This window comes from Rhinolophus hipposideros, assembly GCF_964194185.1.
Source record: "Rhinolophus hipposideros genome assembly, chromosome: 1".
NCBI classification, from domain to species: Eukaryota; Metazoa; Chordata; class Mammalia; order Chiroptera; family Rhinolophidae; genus Rhinolophus; species Rhinolophus hipposideros.
Genome location: NC_138047.1, coordinates 55,384,177 through 55,411,903, shown reverse-complemented (window position 1 = coordinate 55,411,903; position 27,727 = coordinate 55,384,177). Strand labels below are relative to the sequence as shown.

Genomic DNA, 27,727 nt, shown 5'->3' with positions numbered 1-27,727 from the left:
GCCATATCACTAAGGCTAGAGAACCCAATGAAAGAAATCTGAGTGGTGTCATCCAATAGGAAGTCAGGGGGCCGATGTGTGAGGGTGTCTCCGACTTCAGGTAGCAAACATACACCCCGGTAGATAAAGAATGGAAAGATGGAGATGTGACAGGATTGGTGAGTCACGTGTGGGTAAACAAGGCCTAGAGCAGGGGTTCCAAACTGCGGCCCGCGGCCAACTGCGGCCCGCAATCCATTGTGAATTGGCCCGCGGCAAATTCCAAAAACATATTTAGTTTACTTAAATAAACCAGGTGAGGCAATACGTACTTCACCTCGTGGGAGTGGCCCGGCTGCTTGTGTATTTTACCGCATAGGGCCCTTGGTAAAAACTGTTGAAAAAAGTTTGGACACCCCTGGCCTAGAGGAAGGCTATTATTTGGATTGACAGGAAGAGGATGATGGCGTTATAGGTGGAAGAAGGAGGGGTGATGGTGTAGAAGGTGGAACCAACAGGATTTATACATGAGATGGCACAGGAGAGAGTCCAGCCAGAGCAAACTATACCTCCCAGGGAGTAGGAAACAAGACTATGTGCTCTGAGTGTTGATGACGCAAGAGACTTAAGAGACTGGGGCAATGGTTTACCCTAAATTCTGAAGCATAGAAAAAAAAAATTTTAAAACACACAAGAGAAAGTGTCTTTATTTTTTTCTACAAATTGCAGCAGGGGCTAAAAGCACAGGACCTAGAGACCGGGTGTATAGTGCCAAAACTTCCATTGCAGCGGGTAATCCTGTGGTACCTTGTCTTCCAATGCAGCCCTCTGATATATCCAATTTTTTTTGACAAGTGCAACCATTTCAACAATAGGGCCAGTCAGAACCACTTCATGTATTTAAAAGCTCTTCCAGGGGATTTGTTTGACTGTTTCAAGGATCTCTCTGCTGGTGAGAACTCTGCTGTGGTTATAGGTGGTTATGCCTCCAGGCGACCCCATTCCAGTCGCCAATCCTTCAGAGAGTGCAGTGCGTCAAAGACCCCAGAGTATCCACTGAGTCTGCGTGGGTTTGCTGAGGATACCCCTCTGGAACTAAAACAGGCCTCCTTCTTCTTCTGCTCTTCTGAAAGGCTGAGCTGGCCCACTCAAACTTCTTTTTTGGCTTGGGTACAAATTGTAGTCTTCTTCTTGAGGAATCTTAGGCCATGAAAGAAAATGAAGTACATGTGGAAGTTTGAAACGTACAAAAAAGGTGCCTCTTCAGGTGAAGATACCACAAAGACGCTAACAAATGTCAAGTGGCCCCTGCTTTTTATGGGCCTTGGATGACTTAAAGGGCTTGCTTGAGCAGGTAGTCATATGTATTTTATGAGACCTTATAGGACTACGCCGTTAAAAATTATTTCCCTCTAATAAATTTTAAAACATATGTAATAAAACATTAATCCCTTATGTTACCCAGATAATAGCTCTACAATCTAGACAGAGCCAATATGCAGTAGGCAATGGTGATTGGATGGCACAGTGTGTTAAGTGCATGGACTCTGGGGAACCAGAATGCCTGGATTGAAATGCCAACTCTGTCACTTAGTACTACGTTGAGAGCTTCAGAAAACTACTCAAATTCTGTATCTCTATTTCTTATGTGAAAAATGGGCATAATATTACCTTACTCGTGGAGTTGTGGAAATTCAAGGAATTAACACATGTGGATCTCTTGGAACAGAGCTTGGCACATAGTAAGTCCTCAGTAAGTGGCAGCTGTACTTGTTGTTTATTGTCATCATAGTTGTTACTTGATTTATGAGCCCAGGGGGCAGGTACATCCACGCTGCAGGTGGAACTGCCTTTCTCAGCCACAATGCAGAGTGAGTCATAATAAAATCATGCTGCCAACTTCCTGAACTATCGAATGACTTGAGCTTCCATGTATAATCACTTTTCTTTTTTTAAGTTGCCCTTTCTTTTTGAAGTTCACAGATTACAGAGGCTCTTTCCTCAACCCCACCTTTCTTTTTCAAGGACATTAAACCCAAAAGAAAGCGATTTGAAAATGATTTCTTTTATTGCCACCCTTTTGTAGTTCCTTTTTCCCCATTCAATCTCCTGCCTCATTTGTACCTAAAGAAAAATGATACTTCATTCATTATATTGTCATCCATACCTGGCAGCTTGTAACTGCCTTGTATGAGTCCGTGCCTTTCATATGTATGACTCAGTGTGTACTGTCCCTTCCCTTCCCATATAATACGGGTCACCCTACATTGGGGGAACACAAACATTTGGTTAGCATTGTATGAGCTAATATGCACTTTTTTCTTGACCTAGAAAGAAGATCTGGGATATACATGATCAGCCACTAAATTTCACTTTAGTTTCATCCCTGGTACTGTTTTAATCATACAGACTTCCATCAGTGTTCAAATACCCTGTTGGTTGGCAAAATAATGCTCTCTCCCCCAAAAGACATCCACGTTCTAATCCCTGGAACCTGTGAATCTGTTAGGTTACGTGGCAAGGGGAATTAAAATTGCAGATGGAGTTGAGGTTGCTATTCAACTGATCTTAAAATAGGGAGAGTATCCTGGTAGGGTCAATCCCAAGGGTCCTTAAAATGGGAAGAAGGAGGCAGAAGTTAGAGATCAGAGTGATGCAACAGGAGAGGGACTCCACTTGCAATTGCTGGCTATGAAGATGGAGAATGGTGACCAGCCTGCCTCTAGAAGCTGGAAAGGCCAACGAAATGGATCCTCCCCTAAAGCCTCCAGAAAGGCACACAGCCCTGCTGACACCTTGATTGTAGCCCATTGAGACCAATGTTAGATTTCTGACTTCCAGAACTGTAAGATAATAAATTTGTGTTGTCTTAAGCCACAAAGTTTGTGGTAATTTTTACAGCTCCAGGAAACTTATATTACAGGAAACTAATACTTGCTCCATCTCTGGCAATCTGCCTGGCATCCTCATCTCATAAGACTGTTCCCTATTTAACCTGCCCACTGCTCTGCTTTGTCTTTGCTTATTAATGCAATAGAAGTTATTGAGCACCTACTCTGTGCCAGGCATCCGGCTAGATCCTGGAAATGCAAGGTGAGTAAGACATAGCCCATGCCCATTCATTTACTCAACAAATATTTGTGTTAAATGTGTAGAGATTAAAAAAAAAAAAAAAGTCCCTACCCTAAAGAGGCTCATCAACTTCTGAGAAGACAAGTAACATAAATAAAAAATTATGATTTAGAGTAATAAGTGCATGTTATAGGAGTGTAGAAGAGAGACCACTGATGTCAGCTTGATGAAATCAGCAAAACTTCAGGGAGAGGAAGAAATGGAGTTTGAATGAACATGAACTTGCCAGACAAACAGGATAGGGAGAGATATTCAGGAGCTTTGAAGCGATGTGGCACTTGAAATCTGGCATCTGAGGAATACAATTTTAAATCTTATTTCATTTTATTTACTTAATTGAAGTGGAAATAACCACGTGTAGCTGGTGGCTACCATATTGGACAGAGCAGATTGCACCAGGTTATACCCCTGAAAGGAAGGAGATTGCCTTCTTTTGCCCCTTTTTCTACTTTTTACTGACTGGAAAGTAGATGTTGTGGCAAGCTGCCTTAAACCATGCAGACGGCATCACCCCAAGGATGAAAGGAAGAAAGTAGAAGGGATTTGGGTCCCTGACATTGTGCAACCATCTTTCAGATTGCTTTATGCTCAGATTATTATGTGAGGGAGATATAAGTACCTGTATTGTTTAATCTACAGTTATTTTGGATCTTTGCACAGCAGCCAAATCTGCATACCAATACAAATGTCTCCTAGAGTAATGAAAAGTAATAATCACAATCTTGGCTAAGATTTTTTTGGAGCTCCTTCTGTGTACCAGGCCCTATGCTAACTGTTCTAAATTCATGGTCTCATTTAATCTCCAGGTATTCTGATAAAGGAGATACTAGTAGACCCCCATTCTACAGATACAATGGAACCCTAGAAGAGTGGCTCATTTGTGGTAGAATTAGGTCTGTCTGACAGCAAACTGTATTCCAGTATATGGACACATCTTATCATTAAAGGCCAGGCAAATTGAGTGTACAATCAGAGGTTTTAAATGCACAGATGATATTTATGTTTGTGGCAAATATTCTCTGTTGCCTACCCAGCACTTATTCCCTCCTCCTTCTTCAAAACAGAACTCCAATTTGTTCAAATAGTGGGCAGAGATACCTCAACATCAGGAAGGGTGGGCTTCTATTGAAGTCAGGAAAGAAATCCTGACTGTCTAAACTAGTCATGGGAATTTCATTCCTCTTGGCCAGTAATTGGTCTGAGGATAAGTATGTGGCACAGTTCTGGTCAATGAGATGTAAGCAAAAGTCTGATAAGGAGTGTGTTCCTTTCTAAACAAAAAGCTAAAATCCTGCCCAGAATGAAGATGCAATGTCGGAAATGTGGCATCCATCATGCAACCACGAAGACAAAAGCCAGCACCATAAGAATGGCAGAGTGGAGAAATAAGAGAAGTCCCTGTTGACATTATTGAGCTGCTGCTCCTGGCCTAGACAGCCTACCTCCACACTTCTTGTAATATGAGAAAAACAAACCCCAATTTACTTAGGCCGCTGTAAATCAGGTTTTCAGTTACTTATAGCTGGGAGACATCCTAACTGATGTACATACACACATATCTTTTGTTTTCTTAGGAAAGATAAGGAAAAGTTACACAGCTGGCAGTGGTATCCTGCACACTCTTGGCTGACTGCTACAAGCCAATTTCCACTGGCTCATCCACAGTAAGAATCATTTCAATCTCTCCCAAAACACACATCTTAGGGGGATATGAAAACTAACCTGAAAAAGTAACAGAGCTCAGGCAAAATGCATACTTATTCCTTATTTATCAAAATAATTATCCCATATTTATCAAACTGAAAAAAATTTCCCCTCAGTTACAAATGTTTCTTGAGTAATACATATGTGTGGAAAGCATTTATATTCTGTTGTTTTAGATTTCCTATTCTGAAATTTTAAAAGAAATCCATGTAGTTTAAGAGAAAAGCAGTAATACTAAGTAATACATATGTGTGGAAAGCATTTATATTCTGTTGTTTTAGACTTACTATTCTGAAATTTTAAAAGAAATCCATGTAGTTTAAGAGAAAAGCAGTAATACTAAGTAATACTAAGCCTAATGTATAAAAAGGATTCATTCATTGGGTATACCTACCTACACCAAAGATAAATGAAGAACTGACACATATTGCAGGATGACTAAAGTTTAAAAATTGGTTTAAATACATGAATAAATAGAAGAGGAGAAATGGTGTTTTGCCCTTGAATTATACTGAAAGCTAATTTAATTCGAAATGTGCTAGAAAGCAATAAATAATGTTTATGCAATTAATTATCCAGAATTACAAATTCTAAAGTATTTTGGAATGCTAAATATTTCCAAATGAAGGGGGAAAGAACAGATATTTTTCTAGCCATATGCTCAATAAAGGCACATATACAAAAACATACACTATGCCCTCATCTTAACCATCTTAATCTTTAATCTGATTTATAACTGAATAGGTCATGTGGTAACTGGTTTTATACTATTTCTTTCAGAAAAAGAGACCATCCATCAAACAAGCATATTTTCCCCTGGGATTTCACAGAATAAATGAACTAGACACATTCTTCTTTCAAATACCAAGGTATGCAAAATATCTCCAGATACAATCAGCAAGGTATATGAAACAGCAAATTAAGCAATATTCAGGCAACTCAGCATTATTTTTGCAGTTTTGATAGATGTGATAAAAGTTGAAAAAGCAATTTGAATAAAGACAATATTGGAAAAAGAAACATACCTTAGAGATGATTAACGGTTCTCCGTGCTCCAGGCCACCTTTCAAAGTAAAACCCCAGGGAGCTCCTCCCTGCAGGAATGCTTCCAGATAAATGTACCTTCCCGTGGGCGTCGTGTTAGGTTTTGATGTGGCACGAGTCTCCTTGAAGTTTTCTGTGGTCCTCATCATGCCAAACACATGATCCCACGAGTTATATTGCAAATGCCTCAAACTGATTCAAGAAAGCGGTGCTTCTATGTGGCACGTTATCCCATCCTTCATGATTACACGCCGGTCAAAAGGCAGGTTTTGAGAAAAGAATTCAGAGGTAAAATGACCTTCCGAGCTTAAATCCAAGATGCTGAGCCAAGAGGATGTCTCACTTTAACTTTCAGTAATGTAAAGTCTCCTCATGGCATTCCAGGTTCTACTGAAGCTCCCGAGTGGTGTGTATACATTTATATATATATGCACGTCTTCTTCACTCCGTTCGAGAAACCTTCTTTCAGTGTCACTTTTAAGACTGGTTTTATTTCACACACGTACACAACAAAACCTTTTCCGTATATTTTACAGAGAAAATCAAAATACTCCTATAATATATAGTAAGAAAATTGCAAAAACTCAAACGAATACCTCATTTTTGATTGATTATCAACCCTTTCTTCCTCTGGGAGTGAAATTTACCATTACAATAGCCTCCCCTCTCCCCAGAAGTAGCTTTAAAAGAAAGAAAGCACTTACTATGCTTCTGCTTGCTTCAAAAATTTCTAACTTTTCCTGAAGAGACAGAGCAGTTGGCTAAAACTTTTTGCTTAAAACTTTTCAGTAATAAATTAACACTTTGTTTCTTGAAAAAGAAAAAGTTTTGCAGGATGTAGTAAAAAAAAAAAATCTTGGTAAATTAATCCTCAGTGGAAAAAACATCCAGGAGGCAGGCAGCCCAGTTCTTTCTTTGGTATTTTCAATGATGATCAGCTAGGGCTTCTGGGGCTGTGGCAGCCACTTGCCTCCTCTGAGAGAAAGAGTAAGGAAGTGAGAGGGAAATGGATTAAGACAGAGGCGCCGCAACCTTCCTGCACAGTAAGCACTGCTATGCAGAATTCAGTTCAACACAAAGACCTGACCAATCAAAGCAGTCTCACAGCTGATAAAATACCGTACAGATGGCTAATTACCAGGGAGTAAAAAGTAGTTGATAGAACAGCCCCACCTTGTACCAATTAAAGCAGAATCCCTGGGAATGAGACACAGGCATTGGCATTTTTTAAACTCTGGTCAGTTCTGCTAGCAGCCCAGTTTGAGCAGCAGTGCCCTAAGCGGTTTGTTTGAGTAAATATTTAAGCGTCTAGGTGGTGGCACAAGGGCTTTTGTTTTTTTCATTTGAAGAAAATACCAATATAAATATGAGCAGCTTCTCATCTTGAAATAAGACTGTCTAATAAAATTTCTGCTTGTTTGACTCGATACCAACAGGCTCAGGGTTTTCTTCTATATTTTAATTATCTACTCCAAGAATGAAAAGAAATGCCTGGCAAATAATAGGCACTTAAGGCTGAATCTTGTTTTGAGTTCATGTTATTAGTAGAATTTTGTAATAATGTTATATAGAATTTAACATTACTACTTTTTGTTAAAAATGTGAACAGTACAAGATAACTACATCTTTTATCCAGAAGCCTCAGCTGTTAAGTTACTGAAACAAATTAGAACGATTTCCAAAGAATATGTTTGCTAAAACCTTTTCTGTTTCAAAGTGTGTGATAATGTAAATAATGTTGAAAACTGAGGCTAAAAACTACTGTAGATTTTGATACCAATTTAATTTTGGTGTTTGTACTTATCATTAATGAAAGTTAATATACTAGAGAAACAGACATAATATGCAAATAAGTCTAGACAATATTCAATGTATGATACATGACAGTGGTATTTTTCAGTAGTAACTTCCTCTGAAGGCTCAAAGACAAAAAAAGTAAAATCTCATTTTTATGTAATGATAGTATTTCAGTGGAAACAAAGAGTACTAAATGAATGCACATTGTATTTTTAAATAAAAGTCCTAGGTAAATGAAAATTTTTTCCTGAAAATTATTTTTTGTGGCACTTATAATCTTGCTCCTGATTCACCTGGTAAAAAAATGGGATTTTACAGAATCAACATTTACCATTAAAAGTAATAAAGCTGGGGGAAAAAAGGCAAAGGAAGTAAGAAAAAAATAAGCACTGAAGAATAGAACTCAGTGCTTGTAGACTGATGAAATCTGTATTTTATCACCAAAAAATTTAAGACAAGTATTTAATGAAAATTGATATATACTCTGAAAAAAATATGTAAAATTTTACTTGGTGGATATTCAGAGTAGCAACTGATAGATGAGGGTTAGAGTAACATTTCCCCCCATCTTCCATTGCTCAGATTCAAAGAGTGTTAAAGCTACAAGGGACAACCCTCCCCGCCAGGTCCCTCCTCTCCACTTGTTTTTTTAGGACGCAGCAGCCAGAAAAGGTTAAATGATCTCACAAGAGTCATCCCACAAACAGGCTACATGGGCATAGAATTAAAATCCTCAGACACTTAGGAATGGAATCTCAGCTTAAGATAGTTCTTTTGCATAATTTATGGCACAAAAACAACTTTCTACGGGACAGCATTACTAATTCATAAGGAGAACTTCTGTTAGGGCATGTGATTTGGATCCAAACTCTAATTAGAGAATGAAATTGGACCTTCTCTCCTCCTCAGGGAGAGAAAAACAACGTTTTTGTCTCAAGATGCTGACAGGATTCTAGCTGAGAACAAGGTGGTTGTCTTTCTAAATCCTTGGCAGCATCGAGTTCAGGCTTTCTGATGGAGGACTTTTTTTGCCTGCTCAGTGTCTTTCTGGGGAACCACTTCTTCACCTATCCTGTGGTGCTGGTGGGCTGACCCTGCCCTGGCTCCAGGAGTGGCTGTACGATCCAGGTTTCAACCACCCTTTGGCTCAAATGATTAGTATATACATGGACATGTAATTTGAGCGTGGCCAACGTAATAACTAGAAATTTTGCTGAAGATATCAAAAGGGGGTATTCTGTCCTATGGGGTTGCTAAGCTGGTAGGTATAATCCTGGAGTTGCTGTAGATCATCATCACCATCACAAACCCAAGAAGGAAACCAACCCCTAAGAAATCGGTCCAAGATATGGAGATGGTGTTCTGGTAATACCATTTGAGCCTTCGGCGCACTGTACCTTACTTAACCCAGCAATTCTCAAACTTTTTGGTTTCAGGACTCCTTTACACTCTTAAAATTACTGAGAACTCCAAAGAAATGCGGTTCATGTGTGTTATATCTATCAATATTTACTGTATGAGAAAATTTAAACAGGAATGAACATTTAAAATATTTACTTCTTATTTCATTTTAAAATAATAATAAATCCATTGTATGTTAAAATAACATATTTTTATGAAAAATAATTATATTTTCTCAAACAAAAAGAAAAATTACTGAGAAGCATGGCATTGTTTTACATTTTTGCATTTGAGAAGCGTGGCCATTTGACAAAAAGACATTGAGTCGAAGTCAGTTGGGGCCTACTACCTACTGCATTCTATCTGTTTGATATCATGTCATGTAGCTCCTAGAAAACTCCACTATACAATTCTGAGCGACCAAGTGGAAAAAGCAAACTATGTCTTAGTATTATTGTGAAAATGGTTTTGACCTTGCAGACCCAAAAGGATCTCAGGGAATCCTTAAGACCACACTTTGAGGATTGCTACCTTAACCAGAACAGCCATGCCTGAGGCTATCTCACTTATAACAATTTTATGAACCCGTTTTTATAAGGCTAAATCTAGAGTTGGGTTTCTGCTGCTTACAATTAAAAGAATTCTGAGTAATACACAATGAAACCCTTCATGGGTCTTCCTGGTTTAGGAGAAAGTTTAGGGAAGCTTAGTGCTATCTCACAGATACAGCTTTGAATATTGTTCTCTTTCTTTCTATTGCTTCCCTACTTCCTTTTACCTCTAACTTAAGAATTACTCCCACTTTCTTAATTAAATTCTTCCCTTCACGACAATTAGATCCAACACAGCTCACAACTTTGTATCTCTATTTGAAAAATTCCCACTGTTGGTAATTGAATCCATATTGCTCTGTTACTGTGAATATGGCTCCAAAAAACATTGCAATCATATCGATCTCCCATTCGTTTAGCATGCCTATCCTACTCTTGTAAATGCCATTTGCCTAATCACTGTTTTGACCTCTTAGAAATCATGCATCCGTCTATTTGTTAATATCACTTAAGGAAAAATTCATTTGTTCTTTTCAAAATTCTCATTTCTTGAGTTTAATTTTTCATAGTAATCCCTAACATTTTTCTCTTTATCTCCGCTGGCATTTTAAATGTGGTTTTTAACTTACTGGATTTTTCAAATGCCTCTGAATTTAGTATTTCAAAGATGGAAAAATGTCACTGGTTATGACTGAAAATAAAGTCAGAGTGACATCTAGTGGCTCTTATGGATCATTAAATAATCATTAAAGGAACTAGACAAGGTTATTTAGTCTTTCAGAAATAAAGTCTCAGAACCATCCCAAATAGACAAAAATCAATCTTATTTTAAAGTTTGCACAATGTCTCTAGACAATCTTTCAGAAGCAAAAAGAATAATCTGTTTATCTGTCTCCTTCTCAAGAGTGAGGAAAACTTTCCCAGCAGACCTTCCCTCACCTCTGAATGCTAAGAAGCCTCCCTGAAAACAATCACTTTAAGCACTGGAACCGCTATCTAGAACTTCCCGTGACGCAATACCATGACTCTGTAGGATGCGTTGAATCCTTAAACAAAACCAGAATTCTGTGAGAAAGAACAGGAAATGAGGTTGTGTATGCAATTGACAGCATCTCCTTCACCAACTATCATAAGGGTTGTCCCCAAACTATTAAACCACAGTCAATTCAACTCTTTAGGGAATGATCAAAATGTTCTGTGTCTTGACTGAGGCGGTATTTTAACAGATGTATATATCTGCCAAAACTCATTTAATGGCACTCTTTAAATGGATGCAGTTTATTGCGTGGAAATTATATCTCAATAAAGTTAGTTTTTAAAAAAACTCAAGGGCTCCATTGATGGATGAATGGATAAACAAAATGAGGTATTAGTATATATATACAACAAAATGTTATTCAGCATTTTTTTAAAAAAGGACAATTCTGACACATGCTACGACATAGATGAACCTTGAGGACACTATGCTAAGTGACATAAGCCAGTCACAGAAAGACAAATACTGTATGATTCCACTTATATGCGGTACCTAGAAGTGTCAAATTCATAGAGACAGGAAGTAGAATAGTGGTGTCAGGGGTGGGAGGAAAGGGAACGGGGAATTAATGTTTAATGGGTATAGAGTTTTCATTTGGAAAGATGTAGAAGTTCTGGAGATGGATGGTGGTGATGGTTGTAAAATAATGTGAATATGAGGTCGGAAAATTAAGTTCATGAACTCATCCTGGAAAAAGTGCTACATACCTCATTACTGAATATCACTATAGTCACCTTCGAAGTACTCCTCTTGAGAAGCTATACACTGACACCAGTGTTTAGTCCACCCTTTAAAGCAATTTTGGGAACTCTTTTTTTGAATGGCCATGAGAGTTGTCGTTGTATTACCCTTGATGTCCTGAATGTCATCAAAATGTCTTCCTTTCAATATTTCCTTTATCTTCAGGTAACGAAAGAAGTCATTGGGGGCCAGATCAGGTGAGTAGGGAGGGTGTTCCAATCCAGTTATCTGTTTACTGGCTAAAAACTCCCTCACAGACACAGTGCCGTATCAGCTGGAGCATTGTTGTGATATAAGAGCCTTGAATTGTTGGTGAAAAGTTCAGGTTGTCTAACTTTTTCACGCAGCCTTTTCAGCACTTCCAAATAGTAAACTTGGTTAACTGTTTGTCCAGTTGGTACAAATAGAGGTACCTGGTGGAAGTTACAACTGTTACAGGGATCATTGTAGTAAGTTATTGAAAAGCTAATAGAACTATATCCATAAATTTATTTTACTTTCTAGATGAGAAGTGAAAGATCATAATAAGAACATAGCTCATCAGAAGCATTAGTATTAACTTTAAACAATAGATGGTTATGATAACGGGCATAAGTCTTCTTTCCTTTACAAGAAACAGAGTTGGCTTTAAAGACACTAGTGACAATGGTGATTGGCCTCACCAGCAGAAACACAGACTAGAGGAGAAAGGGCCATCTGCCTTTATTTTATTAGCTTATCTGGCTTCTATCTCCTACTTCTATCCCTTTTTTCATTCTTCTGTAAAATAAAGTGTTTATCCTCAAAACAAACAAACTAAAGAACTAATATTTTTAAAAGCTCAACTCCTACCATTGGGGGAGATTGCAAAGGGATACAAAGGAACTTTCGAGGTAGACAGAAATGTTCTACATCTTGATTGAAGCACTGGGTTACTGGGTTACTGGGTGTATACATTTCTCAAAATCCATCAGTCTGTACACTTAAAATGAGTGAGTTTTATTATAAGTAAGTATACACCAATAAAGTGGACTTTAAAAACCTCAATCTAAAGAGTAGAAACATTTCCGCATTTAGGAAGGTACATGAAAGTCTTCTTGTTAACTAGTTTCAAAAGTAACGTCAAATTAGAAATTGCTGGTCTTCTTAGTCCACCCTGCCTGGAAATGTTTCTAGAAATCTAATCACAACTGCTTCTGGAAAGCAGGTGGGTCCTTCCCTGCTCTATTTAAATTTCCATACATCCCACACTCCCGCTTCTTCCCTATTTTGTTTGTCAGCACAGCACTTACCACCTTCTAATATGTTAATTAGGTCATAGTGATTGTTACCTGTCTCCCTCAAATAGAATATAAGTTCCATGAGGGCAGGGTTTGGTCTGTTTTGTTCACTGATGTTCCTGTATATAGCTGGAATTTAATAAATAGTTGTTGGATGAATTCAAACTTTCTTATTAAATATATTTCTCTTCTTGTGTCCTTTGTCGGGAGAAGAATGTCAGAACATGAACTATGTGGTCTTTAATATTTCCTACCCTATTTATTTGTAAAAATTATCGGAGATGATTTGTCATTTATTTCCTCTACAATATTTATTGAATCACTTCTATATTTCCACTTTATACCAGGCACTGGGGAAATATGGTTGTTATATAAGACTTAAAATAGAAAATTTTAAGCTATAGTCAGAAAGAAAAAATATCTATACCAAAAATACAGGCTACTTTGTAACTCTGGTTTAGTTTCGAAGATCTTTGGCAAAAATTCTTAAAGTCAAAGTTATAAAAGAAATACAATGATTAAAAAATTTTTACATAATCTACTATATATGTTAAATGAAAATGTCTTTTCTAACATTTACAAAACTGATTGCATCCAGTGAAATAAAGTGTTGTTTTATTAATTAAGGAAATCATGAATTAAATTTTAAGTAATCCTACATATACATTTTCTACATGATGTCTGAAGTGATTTTCTGTACAATTTTAATATATTTTTGTAAGAAGATTAAGTTCTATTCTTTGATTTTATAGAATCAGTTTATTTTTTTCAGTTAGAAAAAACCTTGAGATAATGTCTACATCTACCGTTCTGCAGATGAAAATGCTGATGCTCCTAGAGATTAAATGGTTTACCCAAGGCCGTATACCTAGTACCAAAGTTCAGACCAGATCTGGCCTCCTTATTCCTGAACCATCCACAAATCAACTGACTCTTCTTAACTGCATCCCCATAAAGGCCAACAACCATTTGAATTGACTACACTAAGGACACTGCTTCCTTGAGGGCAGCAACTAACTTCTTTGTATCTCCTCCAACGCTCAGCACTGGACCTGGTCCACAGTAGGAACCCAGTGAAGGGATACGAATAACAATCCTGGATACAGGCATGGACTCTTACTAAAAAGCTCTTCGTGACTTGGGCTCCCAACCTTCTCTTGGTTGTTCACTCTGCTCTGGCCTCACTGGCCTCTTGGCTGATTCTCAAACACACCAAGCAAATGCTTGGGAAGCTCTGCCCCAACAACATCTTCATGGCTCTCTCTCTCCAGTCCTGCAGGTTTCTGCTCTATGTCACTTTATCCATGAGGCCTTCTCAGACCGCATTATGAAACAGCACCCCATTCTCCCTAACCGCCTTATCCTGTCTCCATAGTACTTATCCCATCTGACATATTTGAACTTGTTTTTTTGTGTGTGTGTGCATTGCTGATTTTCCTCCAGAAGAACGTCAGCTCCGATAGTTAACACCTATATTTTCAACACCTACATATGGCATGTGTCAGGTGTTCTATGAATATTTGTGAAATGACTGAATGAATGGTAAAGGAACTATGGACCCCTTCATTAATTCTAAATTCTTTACCTCTACATTTTTTATTTTAAAAGCTAAGAAGATCTTTTTTTTTAAAATGATTATTCTCTTTCTTTCTTTCTTTCTTTCTTTCTTTCTTTCTTTCTTTCTTTCTTTCTTTCTTTCTTTCTTTCCTTCCTTCCTTCCTTCCTTCCTTCCTTCCTTCCTTCCTTCCTTCCATCCTTTCTTCCTTCCTTCCTTCCTTCCTTCCTTCCTTCCTTCCTTCCTTCCTTCCTTCCTTCCATCCTTTCTTTCTTTCTTACAGGACTTTATTGGGGAACAGTATGTACTTCCAGGACTTTTTTCCAAGTCAAGTTGTCCTTTCAGTCTTAATTGCGGAGGGTGCAGCTCAGCTCCAGGTCCAGTTGCCGTTGCTAGTTGCCGGGGGCGCAGCCCACCATCCCTTGCGGGAGTCCAGGAATTGAACTGGCAACCTTGTGGTTGAGAGGACGCACTCCAACCAACTGAGCCTTTTGGGAGCTCAGTGGCATCTCAGCTCAAGGTGCCGTGTTCAATCTTAGTTGCAGGGGGCACTGCCCACCATCCCTTGCAGGACTCCTGAGGAATTGAACTGGCAACCTTGTGGTTGAGAGCCCACTGGCCCATTTGGGAATCCAAATGGCAGCCTTCAGAGTTAGGAGCATGGAGCTCCAACCACCTGAGCCACCGGAATGGCCCCTAAGAAGATCTTTTAAATTCAATATAAAAAAAATCATGAAGTAAAATGACAGGACACTCAAAATGCAAATAATTTTATAATAAAATTAATTGCACGTAACTTGCATACTATATGTGGGTTTAAATAGGTTTATTCTAAGTAACACATCATTTTAATTAAAGACTTCAAAAAGAAAAGAAAAGGAACTTTTTTAGTTTCTAGGGTCCAGGGTACAAATGCAAACATGACACACCAATGGAAATCACATATTAGGTAACTAAAATATTTTCTTACCATGGGACCACACTCAAGCTTTGATAGCATAAAAGAATAAAACGAAATTATTAGAAATTGTTTTCTGTCTAGCCAAAAAACTTAAGCCCTTTACTTTTCCATTTAATACTTATGTTTCATTCCCTGTTAAAACGCTTGATTCCATAGGCAATCTTAGATCTCTCCAAGTCAGTAAATGGAATAACTTAAATCATAGGTATGATAAAACGCAAACTTTAGTGGCATTTAATACTATTTTCGTTAAAATTTATGACTACATTATATAATGTAGGATTTATTAGTAGTTCTAATCAATTTAATAAAGTTATTTGCCGTGTCTTCATAATGTGACTGCTCATAGTATTAACGCCACAGGTTGCATCTATGATACTCAGGGCTTTCTGGATTCCTTCCATTTCAGCACTAATTTGGGCAGCACCGAGAGGTCTGAGTGTGTAATCACATAATCTGATAAATTCTATATCAGAGATGACGACAGAGCAACTGAAGCACACCAGAGGAAACAAACCTCCGGAGGCGAGAGAGCGTCAGCTATCCTGAGAAGAGCATATTTGAACCTTGAAAAGAATTCCCGGCAGAGGATCCGCATAATCAAAGGCAGAGCTGCAAAATGTAAATGCTGCTAACTTGAAATGGTCAAACGGTAATCCAAGGGGTGGGGGGAAGGGTAGAGGAAGTAGCAGCAGGTGGGGCAGGTTGAAGGCCTGAGAGGCCACAAGATTGGGCCTGACGCTTAAGGCGCCGATGGAGAGATAGGACCGGTGCTGTTCAGTGAGAATTGGGGAAGATCATTGGGGGGACAACTTCGAGAATTGCTTGGGGCGTTCGGTACGCGGAAAGAGTAGGACTACAGCAGGAGGCTGTCGAAAAAGTGAGAGGCCTCGAGCGGCAGTGTAAGTGGAGGCCCGAATCCCGGGTCGTTTCTGGGGCAGGGCTGGCAGGACTTGGTGCCCGGCTGGGTGCAAGCAGCCCTTTCAAGTGGGGGCTCCTGGCGTGGGGGCGGGGAAGGACAGGTGCTCAGTTGCCCGGGCGACAGCGTCTGGTGGGCGGAGTCGGGGCAGAAGCGACCCCACGGCGGGCAGCCCGCCACCTCACCCCTACCAGGACCCCCTGCAGACGTGCCCAACGGTCGCCAGCGCGGCTCGCGGGGAGCAGGCGGCGGCCGGAGACTGAGCGCCGCGAGGTGGAGGCGCGGGGGCGAGCGGAGCACCCCGCGCCATCGCCTACGAAGAGGAGGCGACCCCGCCGCTGCCACCGTCGGGTCAACGCAGGTGCGGCCGCCCCGGCCGCCGGCCCCCGCCCCGCGGGCATGCGGCTGGGCTCTTAGGAGGAGGTGTCGGTTGCAGGTACAAAGGCGGGGCTCGGCCCGGGGGCTGGGCAAGGGCTGGGTCGTCGCTCGCAGGATCCCGAGCAGCGCGTCTTTATTTCTGGAACCTCCCATATCTTTGTGTTTTGCATATGGTAGATGCCCAATAAATTGTTTCTTTCCTGGAATGGACTGCTGTTGTTTTCGGGGATCAGAAGACCTCCGGGGACGGTGACTGTAACTCTGGAACCACAGGGCCCTGTGCAAAGTATTCGATTTGGGGGGAATAACCGCGGATCCTGTCCCAACATTACTGCTAACTCCTGTTCCTACCCCGCTTCCGACGGACAGGGGAAAGGAATGGGAGAAGACGTGGAGATAAAGAGGAATGTCTAGCCTTGGACAGTCACCAACCTCTCATCCAAAATGAGATTTTATTAAATGCTGTGAAAGGGCCCTTTCGGTTGCCCTTTTAGTGACAGTAAGAGTCTGGCTCTGCCCCATTATCAGCATCAATCAGAAATGAGTTCTCAAATGAGTTCATCCTTTTCCACAAAACTCTACTCCGAGTCCCCATGCAGGCTGTTCCAGGTTTTGTTGCTGTACCTTAAGGTCAGGGAAAAGTAGGAGAGAAGTGAGGTTAGGCCATTTGTCAGGGATTTTGACTGGCAACTACTTCTTGCTTCCTCTTTCCATAGCTGATTCAGGAAAGAAAGGGCCAGTGCCAGCTTCCCGGTAGCCAAGAGACAAGCCAGGCAGGACTGTTACTCTGTCAAGTCATGGGGTGGGGGTGGGGGAATGGTGGGAAAGGTCTGGTCCTCCCACCTCTCTACAACACTTTCTGTTTTTAATCTTATACAGTTTTCTATTTGTGTTGTGGATAAAACGGTTTTTATGCCATAGCGAGATTATTACACTCTGAAAATACAGTGAGGGCAGAAATTGACAATTTATTCTGTATGTGCAAAACCATTACTATTGTGTTTTACAAAGAGGACTTGGTATTGTCTAGTATGTTTGGGTCACTCACTGTAAAACTCCACAATTTATTAAATAAAGCCGCTTCTGTACCTGTTCCCAAACTAAATGGCCCCAAATTATGTGGTATATAGTAGGCGGAATAAAGGCCACCCCAAAATATCAGGTCCTAAACTCTGGAAACTAAATGTTATAAGGAAAAGGGGTCTTTGCATGTTTGTTTAAGTCAAAGATCTTAATGGAGAGATTATCCTGGATTATCTGGGTGGGCTCTAAATGCAAACACAAGTGTCCTTAGAGGGGCAGAGGGAGATTTGACAGAAGAGGAGAATACAGTGTGACCACAGAGGCAGGGATTAGAGTGATGAAGCCACATATCAAGTAATGCCAGAAGCCAACAGAAGCTGGAAGAGGCAAGGAATGGATTTCCTAGAGCCTCTGGAGGGAGTGCAGCCCTGTCAACACCTTGATTCCAGCCCTGTGAGACTGATTTTGGATTACCACACTCCAAAACTGTAAGAGAATAAATGGCTATTTGTTTTAAGCCACCAAGCTTGTGGTAATTTGTTATAGCAACTACAGGAAAGTAATACATATGGTCAATGCATATAAATCATAGAATGAATCCTGTATTAATGAATATTTTAAAGCTCTGCAGCTGAGGCAGTGGCAGGTATAGTAGTGGAGACCACTAAATATTTTCCTGAACCCTGTAAATCCCAAGGAAAAGATTTGAATGAGGAATTTGGTAAGAAGAAAGAATGAAGTAGGTGCTTAGGAAAGAGGTAGTCTAGCACTTAAAGCGATTTTTACACTTTCAGATGTATTTCTTTTAATATTATCACTGTATTTGCTCTGATTAAGAGAATAAAGGTACAAAGTGATTTAGGCTTGGTCCTTAGCTAAAACATTATTGGATATTCATATTATGTATATCAATCAGAGTTGTAGACACCTGGGAATGGAGTTCCAGGCCTGGGGAAAAGAGGCAAAGCTGAAGCTCTTACATGTGAGGGGAAGTTAAAATCTGGGTAAAGCAACTTCTAGTTATCTTGAAATGAAGACGCTTTGGAGTTTTCAGGGGCAGGAAACAAAAACAGTCTTCAGGTTAATTGATTGACTTCGGGGACTCAGGCAGCTAATTTGCACCCCCATTTTTACCACACAAAACATGAAAATGTACATACAAAGAGTAGCCAATCCACTTGCTTTTTAAACTGCTTTTTTTGAGGTATAATTTACATACCATAATATTCATCAATTTTAAGTATAAAATCCAATGATTTTTGGCAAATTTACAGAGTTGTGCAAGCATCACCACAATTCAGTTTTAGAACATTTCATGACCCAAAAAGTCCCTCATACCCATTTGCAGTCAATTCCTTATTCCCATCCCCAGCTCCAATCCATTGTTGATCACTGGCCTACTATAGAGTAAGGTTCTAGTCCCTCTGCTGAGCTACTCCAATGGCCTCATAATTGGCCTCTTCTACTCAGTTTATTTTTCCATCCAGCTGCTGGAGGATTATATGCCTCTCATTAAAATCCTCCAATGGCTTTCCATTGCAGTTAGAATAAACCCCAAAGTCCTTAGTATGGCCTTTTCACTGCCTCATGAGCTCTACCCCCTGCCAACCTCACCAACAACTTCTCAGGAAGTAATAACAAGTACAATGGTGCTTTGGGCACATACAGTTGGCTGTCCAGAAACAGGCCTCTCATCCTTCCGTGACTACATGCAGTCTCACTAGCCTCCTTCCTCGTCAGTCAGTGAGCACTGAGCCCTTCTCCTTTCAGGGCCTTTGTTTCTGGTGTTTCCTCTTAGGATCTTCTCCAGTCCTCTGGAGGGCTGACTCCTTTTGTCATTCATTTCAAATATCACCTCAGAAAGTCCTTCCCTGACTTATCCTAACTAAGCCTCAATTCCATCTCTGTATACTGCTGCCCTGCATTATTCTCATTATTGCACTCAGCCACTCTCCACAATTATACCTTTGTTTCTTTTGTGTCTCTCTTCCATCATTAGAATATAAGATCCAGGCAGATAGAAACTTGATTGGTCTTGATCTAAGACAGCTCTATTGCTAGTATTTATAGAAGCACTAATCATAGTAGCAATACATTGTAAACCATCAGAATGCCACAAACAGTAATTAATAATTATCAAATGCTTACTGTGTGCCAGGCCCTGTGCCAAGTGCCTTATGTGTATGAATGATTTAATTGAAGCTTACTACTTTTGCTATGGGAAGAGTAAGGGGAGCATGTCTTCTAAGCCTAGTCTCCTACAGTAAATCTTTTTTTTTCCAGAGGCATTGGGCAGTTCTCTTTTTTATGTTATTATTAGAACATTGATTTTAAAGACTGGGTCATTGTTCATTGCCACCAGTAATATAGTGTTGAACGTCTTTCTCCACATTCCTAAATACTTAACTGGAGAGGTTTTGATAGGAAGGAAAGGAGGAACAGAAAGAAAAGTATAAATAACAGCAGAGTCCTAAAAGAGCAGGACACACTCAGGACACAAGTAGACCTAGATTGGGGCCCAGTGTGTGTCAGAAGAGTGAAGGTGAAGGAGATGAAGCTGAGAGGTTGGTTAGGCCAGAGCTTAAAGAGCTATTAGTGCTAGTCTTAGTTCAAACCTTAGTCTTTGAGCAAGATATGACAAAATGGCTCTGGTTTGAAAGGAAACTCTTACAGATTGTAAGAAACTGAAGATGGGAAGATCATTCTGAAGTATTTTATAGTAGGTCTGGCAAGAGTTGGTTGAATAGAATACAGTGGGACCAAAATTAACTAAATTTCATATTCAAGGATCCCTTCCTTATTACTTATGACCACACTGCTATAAATACTTCACTGAGTTAAAAGATATACAGAGACAGACTCAACAGAATGTGGTAACAAATTGGATATGAAATTTGAATAGATGAAGAATAGATAAAGACACTGAAATATCTAACTTGGGAAGTTGGGTTTATGGTGTCATTATCTGAGAGCACCCTAAAAGCAGGTTAGGTGGGAATGTGAAAAGACCAGATTTGGGATAAGATGAATTTAAAATGACCATAAACATAATGTGCAGAGGTGTTAAAGGAACATATATTTATTAAAATTTATCTAGGGCCAAGTTGTTTTTAATAGCATGAAACTTGATGGAAGCAGTGGAATTGTCTCTATCTGGCTTCGCTGCTGACTGAAATCACCTGTGAGAAGTCATCTTTTTGCTAAATGTTTCCCATAGGAAATCATAGCATGTCCAAGTTGGAAAAGATTTTAGTGATCTTCTAGCCCAACACTCTTCCCAAGAGAGGACAGCCAGTAACAGTTGTCGTCCCAACAAATGCTCATTCACTCTCAGCTTGAACACCTCACAAGGAGGCCCACCATATATATATCCAAGGTGCTCTAGTTTTTAGAAAGTCTATCACCCTGAACTAGAACCTACCTCCCTTTATTTCTGTTTGTTACTCCTAATTCTGCACATAGAATATTGTCAGTCATTTTTCCAATGTGGCAATTGCTCACTTAGAGTCCACTGAGATATTCCAAAAACCCGACTTGTTTATCATCTCAACTCCACTACTTAAAATTTACAGACTTATTTCTGACCTACCAGCAAATTTCCTCTACTTAGTAACCTTTCTAACCAAACACAAGAACTGTTGCCTGGTCAAAGCATCTCCAAGCATGAAAACCAATTTAAATGGTCAGAAGACATTCAGGTGGTCTATTTAAGTCAGTTTGCACTGTACCTGGAGAAAGGTCAGTTCTGGGAATGTACATATGGGAAGGGGGACGGGGGGGGGCATGTGCCTATAGGTTTACTTGCTTTGTTATCTTGAAAATGTCAGTAAGATCTGTACCAACAAAATTAGCATTGAACCAACAGGGAACATATAATTGAATATATTCTGTTGTACAAAAATAGCATAGATAAGTTCATGGCAGTTTATTCTGTATGTGCAAAGCCCTTACTGTTGTGTTTTACAAAGAGGATTCAGTGTTGTCTAGCATGCTTGGGTCACTCACTTTAAAACTCCACAATTTATTAAATAGAGCTTCTTGTGAACCTATTCTTTCAGATATAAGATAAACCCAATGGAAAAAAATTTAAAGGTTTTTGCTGCTGCTGTGTGTATGCTGTGTGTGTGTGTGTGTGTGTGTGTGTGTGTGTTTCAGGGGTTGATAAGATCCTAAGGGATGAAAATTAACTTGTGAATTGACCTTTTTGAAAAAAATAAATTTTAGATAATGAAGTATTAATATATTAATAAATAGATTTTAAAATATTTTATTTTTTTCAGGTATAAATAGGATAAGTGAAAATAAGAATATCCAGATATTAAGGTATCTCTTGTTTTACTTTGAGTTATATTTAAGAATTGTGAACATATACTAATTGACTATACCTACATCTATGTCTAATCCATTTTAGAAACTGAAACCTTAAACTTGATGAATGCCTAGGCTGGAATATCTAAGATATAAAGTTACAAGGGCTTTATCTGTGGTTTTCAATCTCTGCTCAGTTGAGCCTTGTGCACTCCATAAAGGTGTCTCAGGGGCTGAGATGAGGGTGAGCAGTTGGGGCTCTGAATATTTAAAGAAAGGCTTCCACTTTTAAAAAGTTTCGAAAACACAACTGTAATCTCATTTAGTAATGGTGGAAATTGAGGCTCAGAACTATGGAAAGATTTGCCCATGCTCTCACAAGTAACCAATGACAGAATTTAGTTCCCTGATTCTAAGTTCTGCGCTTCTTCCCTTCTGCTTGCCTACAAGATGGTATTGTGTACTGGTGAAGTATGATCTTAAATAGCTTAATCATGTATTACATTATAATAGTCCCTACTGTGTTTCCCCCAAAATAAGACCAGGTCTTATATTAAGTTTTGCTCCAAAAGACACATTAGGGCTTATTGTCAGGGGTTGTCCTCCTGAAAAATCATGCTGGGGCTTATTTTCCGATTAGGTCTTATTTTCGGGGAAATGTGGTATGTTTGCTCAATGCAGTCTAAATCCACTTTCTTTCCTCTTAGTGAACCTATATGAAACTTCCATCTTCTTTCTAGACAAACAGGAAGATATAACCATTTGTTATGGGAAAATGAGTATACACTGCTTAAATTATAAAGACATTATTGTTCATGTTTTACTATCCTATTATATATCCATATTATATATGTGTGTGGTGCTACATACGTACACATTGAGGCAAATATGGTCTGTTAAGACTGCGCATGAGTTATCTCAGTTAACTCTTATTCTTTTGAGGTATAGACTCTTTATCTCTACCTTATAGTTTTACAGATGTTAAATATCGTCCTCAAGGTCATATAGCTAGCAGATCACAGAGATAGGATTTGAACCCTCACAGTCAATGACAACATCTAGAGAGAAAGAATGTGACTGAGAAAGCAGACACTAAGAACGATGTGAATAAGCAGTTAATTAACAGTAACTCAGGCAGTGAAGTGCTGTTCAACATTAACTGTTCTCATTCTGTTCCTGAGACTGTACCAACCCAGATATATATTATATTGGGATCAGTCTTGGGGAACCTTAGAATTTCTTAAGGAAAGCATACCTGCAGACTGGTTCTAAGAGAGTCTGGACCAGTTTTATAAAATCCCCAGTCTCAGGCTTCTGTGGTAGAATAGTTTGGCACTAGTGGATGAATCCAGGAATTTAAATATGACATTATAATTACTTATAATTACATTGTAAGTAATTTGTACCCAAACAAAATAGAGCATAGATTCTAAATCAATTTACTATTGGTGACAGTCACTAGAGAGGTCCACCTTAAGTAGCCACAAGAAAAGAAATCCGGGTGAAGACTGTTCGCATTAGGGAAAGTATAGGCGCACAGCCTCCATGGCCTTTTGGAAGCCAAAGAGAAGGAATAAGAACCTAGGAGATACTTTAAAGCCCTTTAGCTCAACTGTATAACAAAAAACTAAAGCCTATACACTGTTTTCCTCCAAAAGTCCTCTCTCTGTGGTTTGTGGTTTGTAAGGCCTTTTCTGCAATATTCCAATCAAATAACCAGAGGAAAATCTTCACCTAGCTATTGCTTGTCAGAAATATAAGGCTCCTTTCAGTGTGAACCTGTTCATAATTTTAAATTAGGCAGAATTGTTCATAATAAGTCTTGGGCTTACCAGAAGAGGCCAAGATCTCATCTTTGTACTTTACTCAGAGATTTAAATCAAACACATGTAAGTTCATGTTATGATTCCTATATCAACAAAGTACAGTGTTTTAACAATTTATGACCTCCTGAGCCAAAAAATCTTCCTTTTACCAGAAATCCTTAACAATTTAATAAGCTTTATGCCTGAAAATAGGAATAATGTTCCAATTCTTAAAGTGTCATGAAAGTAGAGGAACGCGGAATGATTTGACCAAAGTGAATATGTGGTTAATCTAAAATAGTGAAAATCTGAATTCAAGTATTTTTTTAAAGATAAATTTAGTTACTCTAAATTTCATAAAATAACTAGAGACAATGGCAAGTACAATTACTAAGTATCTCCTTTAAAACTAAATGGTTGTTTTAAAATTCTTAAGTAAATAAACCTATACTGTCTTCTTTCAACTATTAATTTTCTATGAAAAAAATTTCCCTCTGAGGGACTACCACTCTTCAATGCCCTACTGCCTATTAGTGGATACTGAATTAATGAGTCGATTGCATTCATCATCTTACACCAAAGTAAACAAATGTTTTTATATCAGAATATTTGAAAATCAAAACTTCTCCTTTCTTCTTTTCTTTCTTTTCCAACATCTAGTTCCAGTTCTGCCTACCTTGCTCATGGGTTCTGTTTTCCGCTTGATACCAAAACTTTCGTATTAAGCAGAGTGGATTAGTGTATGCTTGCCCAACACTGGACTATGATTCTACCTGTCCTGCTCATTCTTTCATGCTTTTAATCTGTAATTTATGAAAACTTGAATTTTCTTAGTGTCTCTCATCATCCTGAAGAACCCCCAAATGCATCATTTTAGTGTGTAAGTTAAATTATACAGCAAACATTCATGATAAAACTTGTTTAAATAATGTTGTTGTTGTTGTTTTCCCCCCAAACAGTAATCTCTTCTATTTAGAACATTTAAATTGCCTAGCAATCTTGACTAACATTCCATTTGTTATAATTCTTTATGGAATGTCTCCATACCTACTACTTATTTCCTAAAATAAATAACACGAAATACTAAGGTAGAATTTATCTAATTGTAGTTTTGACAGATGACACCTCAGTAATCAAAAGGGAGAAACTGTGAGTAAAATAAAAAGGAATTCTGTTCAATAAAATTCTCTCTAGCTCACAGGGTTTTTAAAAACAACTTTTGACACTGCTTACAATCATGAAGTAATGTAAACATAATAAGCACTATGTTATATGTGATGTTCCTCTTTCCATCACTTGGATGGTTCTTGCATAAATATATGTATATAATATAAAAAATATATATTAAATCAGGATTTTGATTTATTAATCCATTTTTCTGTTTTCCACCTCATTAATTTCTGCTTTTATCTTTATTATTTCCTACCATGTGCTTTCTTTTGTTTTACTTGTTTTTCTACCTTTTGGGTTAGAAATTTAAATCATTTATTTTCATTATTTCATTTTTATTGAAATAGATCTTTAAGGCTAAGAACTTTCCTCTTTTCACTGCTTTACTGTATCGCAGATTCTGATGTGTAGTGTTTTCACTGTCATTTTTCAGAAATTCTTTACTTTCTGTTTATATTTCCCTTATCACACAATTTATGTTTAATCTAAGTGGTTGCTATGTTATGTGGTACATAGCATTAGGAGTATTATATCTTTATTGTACAATGTGGCTTTTATCTTCTAAGTGCCCTTTGTCCAATCTAATATTCTTTAGCTTGAAGAATTCTTGGGTTGGTATCAGGATTTTAACCTGTCCTTTCTTGTTGTTTTCATTTGCCTGACAAATTTTTGTCCATCACTATTTTTATCAGTGCCTTTAAAATGTCCTCTTGTGTACAATATGAAGTTGAAATTTTAGAGTCAATTTGAAAATCCTTTTCTTTGAACAGGCAAGTTAAGTCCCTTCACATTTATTGACATGACTGTTATGTTTGGTCTAAATTCTGTCATATTATTATTACATTATTATCTTATGGTATAATTACTGTATATATTATATTATGGTGTTTATTTGGTGTTTCTTCCTTTTTCTTTTTAAAATTCTTTTGCCACTTAAGAGGCTTGTATTTTTATTCAGTCATTACCTTTGCATTAATACTTTTTATAGTGTACCTACAACCCCCTTTTTTTCTTACTTAATTTTTTGCTTTTTGTCAATTTTAAATGGTATCTTTTGACAACCAGTGGTCTTCTACTTTCCCCCTTTTTTCTCCCCTTTCCCATTTTTAGTTAACATCTGTTCTCTTTTGTCACACATACACTTATATATTATTCATCAGTGCCATTAACCCAGCCATGTGTTCGTCTCAACTCTACAATTGAATATTTAAATGTTCACCATCAGTCCACTTGCAAAGTTTTCCCAGTCATCTTTTTTTTTTAAAAGTCCATCTTTACCTTTTTCCCAAAATTTTATTTTGAAAAATTTAAAACCTACAGTAAAACCGAAAGATGTCCATCAGTAGTAAACACTTTGCCACATTTGCCAGTTATCTGTTGGTTGGATGAAACTTCACTCCCTCTAGTAGATTCCTCAGAAGGGACACGTGTACAGTGTTCTAGCACATTCAAAACTGTTTTTCTGTGGCTTTGAACTTTTTGAAGGAGATCTTGGCTGGATATAATATCCTTGGTTTATACTTTCTTTCCTTATATTTCTTGAAAATACTCTGTGGTTGCCTGCTTTGTATCTTATTTTTGAATAATCTGATGCCATTCTAATGCTCTTGCCTTTGTAAATTAGTTTATCTTTTTTTTTTTTTTGCCTGAAGGTTCTGAGAATTTTTTAAATAATCTTTAAAGTCTTAATATTGTTTTATTAGAGCATGTTTCAGAGTTGATTATTCTTGGTCAATTTTCCATAGTATGAAAAATGTTTGGATTCTGGTTTTTCTTTATTTCTAGGAAACTTTCTTGAATTATAGTTTTAAATGATAGTTCTGTTTCATTGTTTTTGATTTTTTTCTTCAGAAGACATTGGTGGTGTTCAACCTCTTTTGCCTATCTTCCATTTATTTCATTTCCTCACTCACCCATTTTACTTCTTTATCTCAATTTTCGTTCTTTTGGTTGTTTTCCTGATTTTCTTAATGCCTTTATTAAGTTTTCGTTATAATCTATCCTCCCTGTGTACTTTGTAATTTGGTCTTCGTTTCTGATATAATTTTGGTTTTTTCTTCTCTTTTTTTTCCTGACTTCAGCTAACTCTCATTTCATTTTTTCCTGTTTATGGGCTTGTTTTCCATTTCTTATCCATTTCTGTTCCTAGGTTTTACATTTCTGATTCAAGAGTGATTGTTTTCATATCCCCAAATGCTTGTTTGAGAATATTTAGTTCAATTTGGAGTGTTGTGTTACAGTTTTCTTTGAATTCATATTTGTTAGTCAAGTAGCGGGGAGTAGGGTGGTGGGGACAACTTTATACACAGAAAAGATTTTATTCACATTTTCTGACACTTTGTAGTAGTTTTGTATATGTGGTCTGCTTTTATCTATTCCTGGTCATGAAATGGACAGGATTTCTAGTTGGAGAGTGCCCTCTTCTGGGCAGTTTCTGTTATGGATGGTGGTAGTGTTGGAGTGGGAGGGGTGGAAGGAGAGTTGGCATATCTTGCTTCTTTTTGTTTCTTCTGGTTCCCCTCATTTCTTCCTTTACTACCCTGTCTCCAGTGGAGATCACCTCGTTTCTCCATATCTGATTCTCACCCAGAAACCCTGCTTCTTTGAGGCTCCTAATTCTGGTCCCCGCACACTTTGAAGCCATTTAAGGCATAACCAGCATTGTGAACTATCAAGTTCCAACCTGTGCTTCATATCTTGGCTTTTATTTTTCACTTTCTGGAGTGAATTTGTCTGTCTTCCTCTCAGCTCTCTGCTTCCTCTGCTCCTTTTCAGCCTCTCCTCTCCCATTCTGTATATCCACAGGCTTGCAGTTCTAGTAGGTAGACTGTGGGAGAAATTTTGGAAAAAAATTTCTTTCTGTTGATAGATAATTTGAAGTTTGTGGCATTCTCTGTCTTCTAGGGATCCTGGAGGTGTGGAGTCCATGTGGTTTTATTTATTTATCTCCTTGTTGATTTTATG

General features: G+C 38.3%; 2 protein-coding genes across 3 annotated transcripts in view; one reads left to right on the top strand and one right to left on the bottom strand.

The window, feature by feature from the left end:
• Positions 1-6,359, bottom strand: part of SHROOM3 (shroom family member 3) — a 293,674-nt gene extending 287,315 nt beyond the window's left edge. For both annotated transcript variants that reach the window (XM_081059496.1, XM_081059497.1), the window contains exon 1: positions 5,841-6,359. In XM_081059496.1, coding sequence (XP_080915622.1) covers positions 5,841-6,008 — 168 coding nt within the window. In that variant the 5' untranslated portion in view covers positions 6,009-6,359. The remainder of the gene's footprint in view (positions 1-5,840) is intronic.
• Positions 6,360-15,706: 9,347 nt separating this feature from the next.
• Positions 15,707-27,727, top strand: part of CCDC158 (coiled-coil domain containing 158) — a gene marked incomplete at its 3' end in the record, with an annotated part of 66,364 nt that continues 54,343 nt past the window's right edge. The window contains exon 1 of the mRNA XM_081059778.1: positions 15,707-15,781. The remainder of the gene's footprint in view (positions 15,782-27,727) is intronic.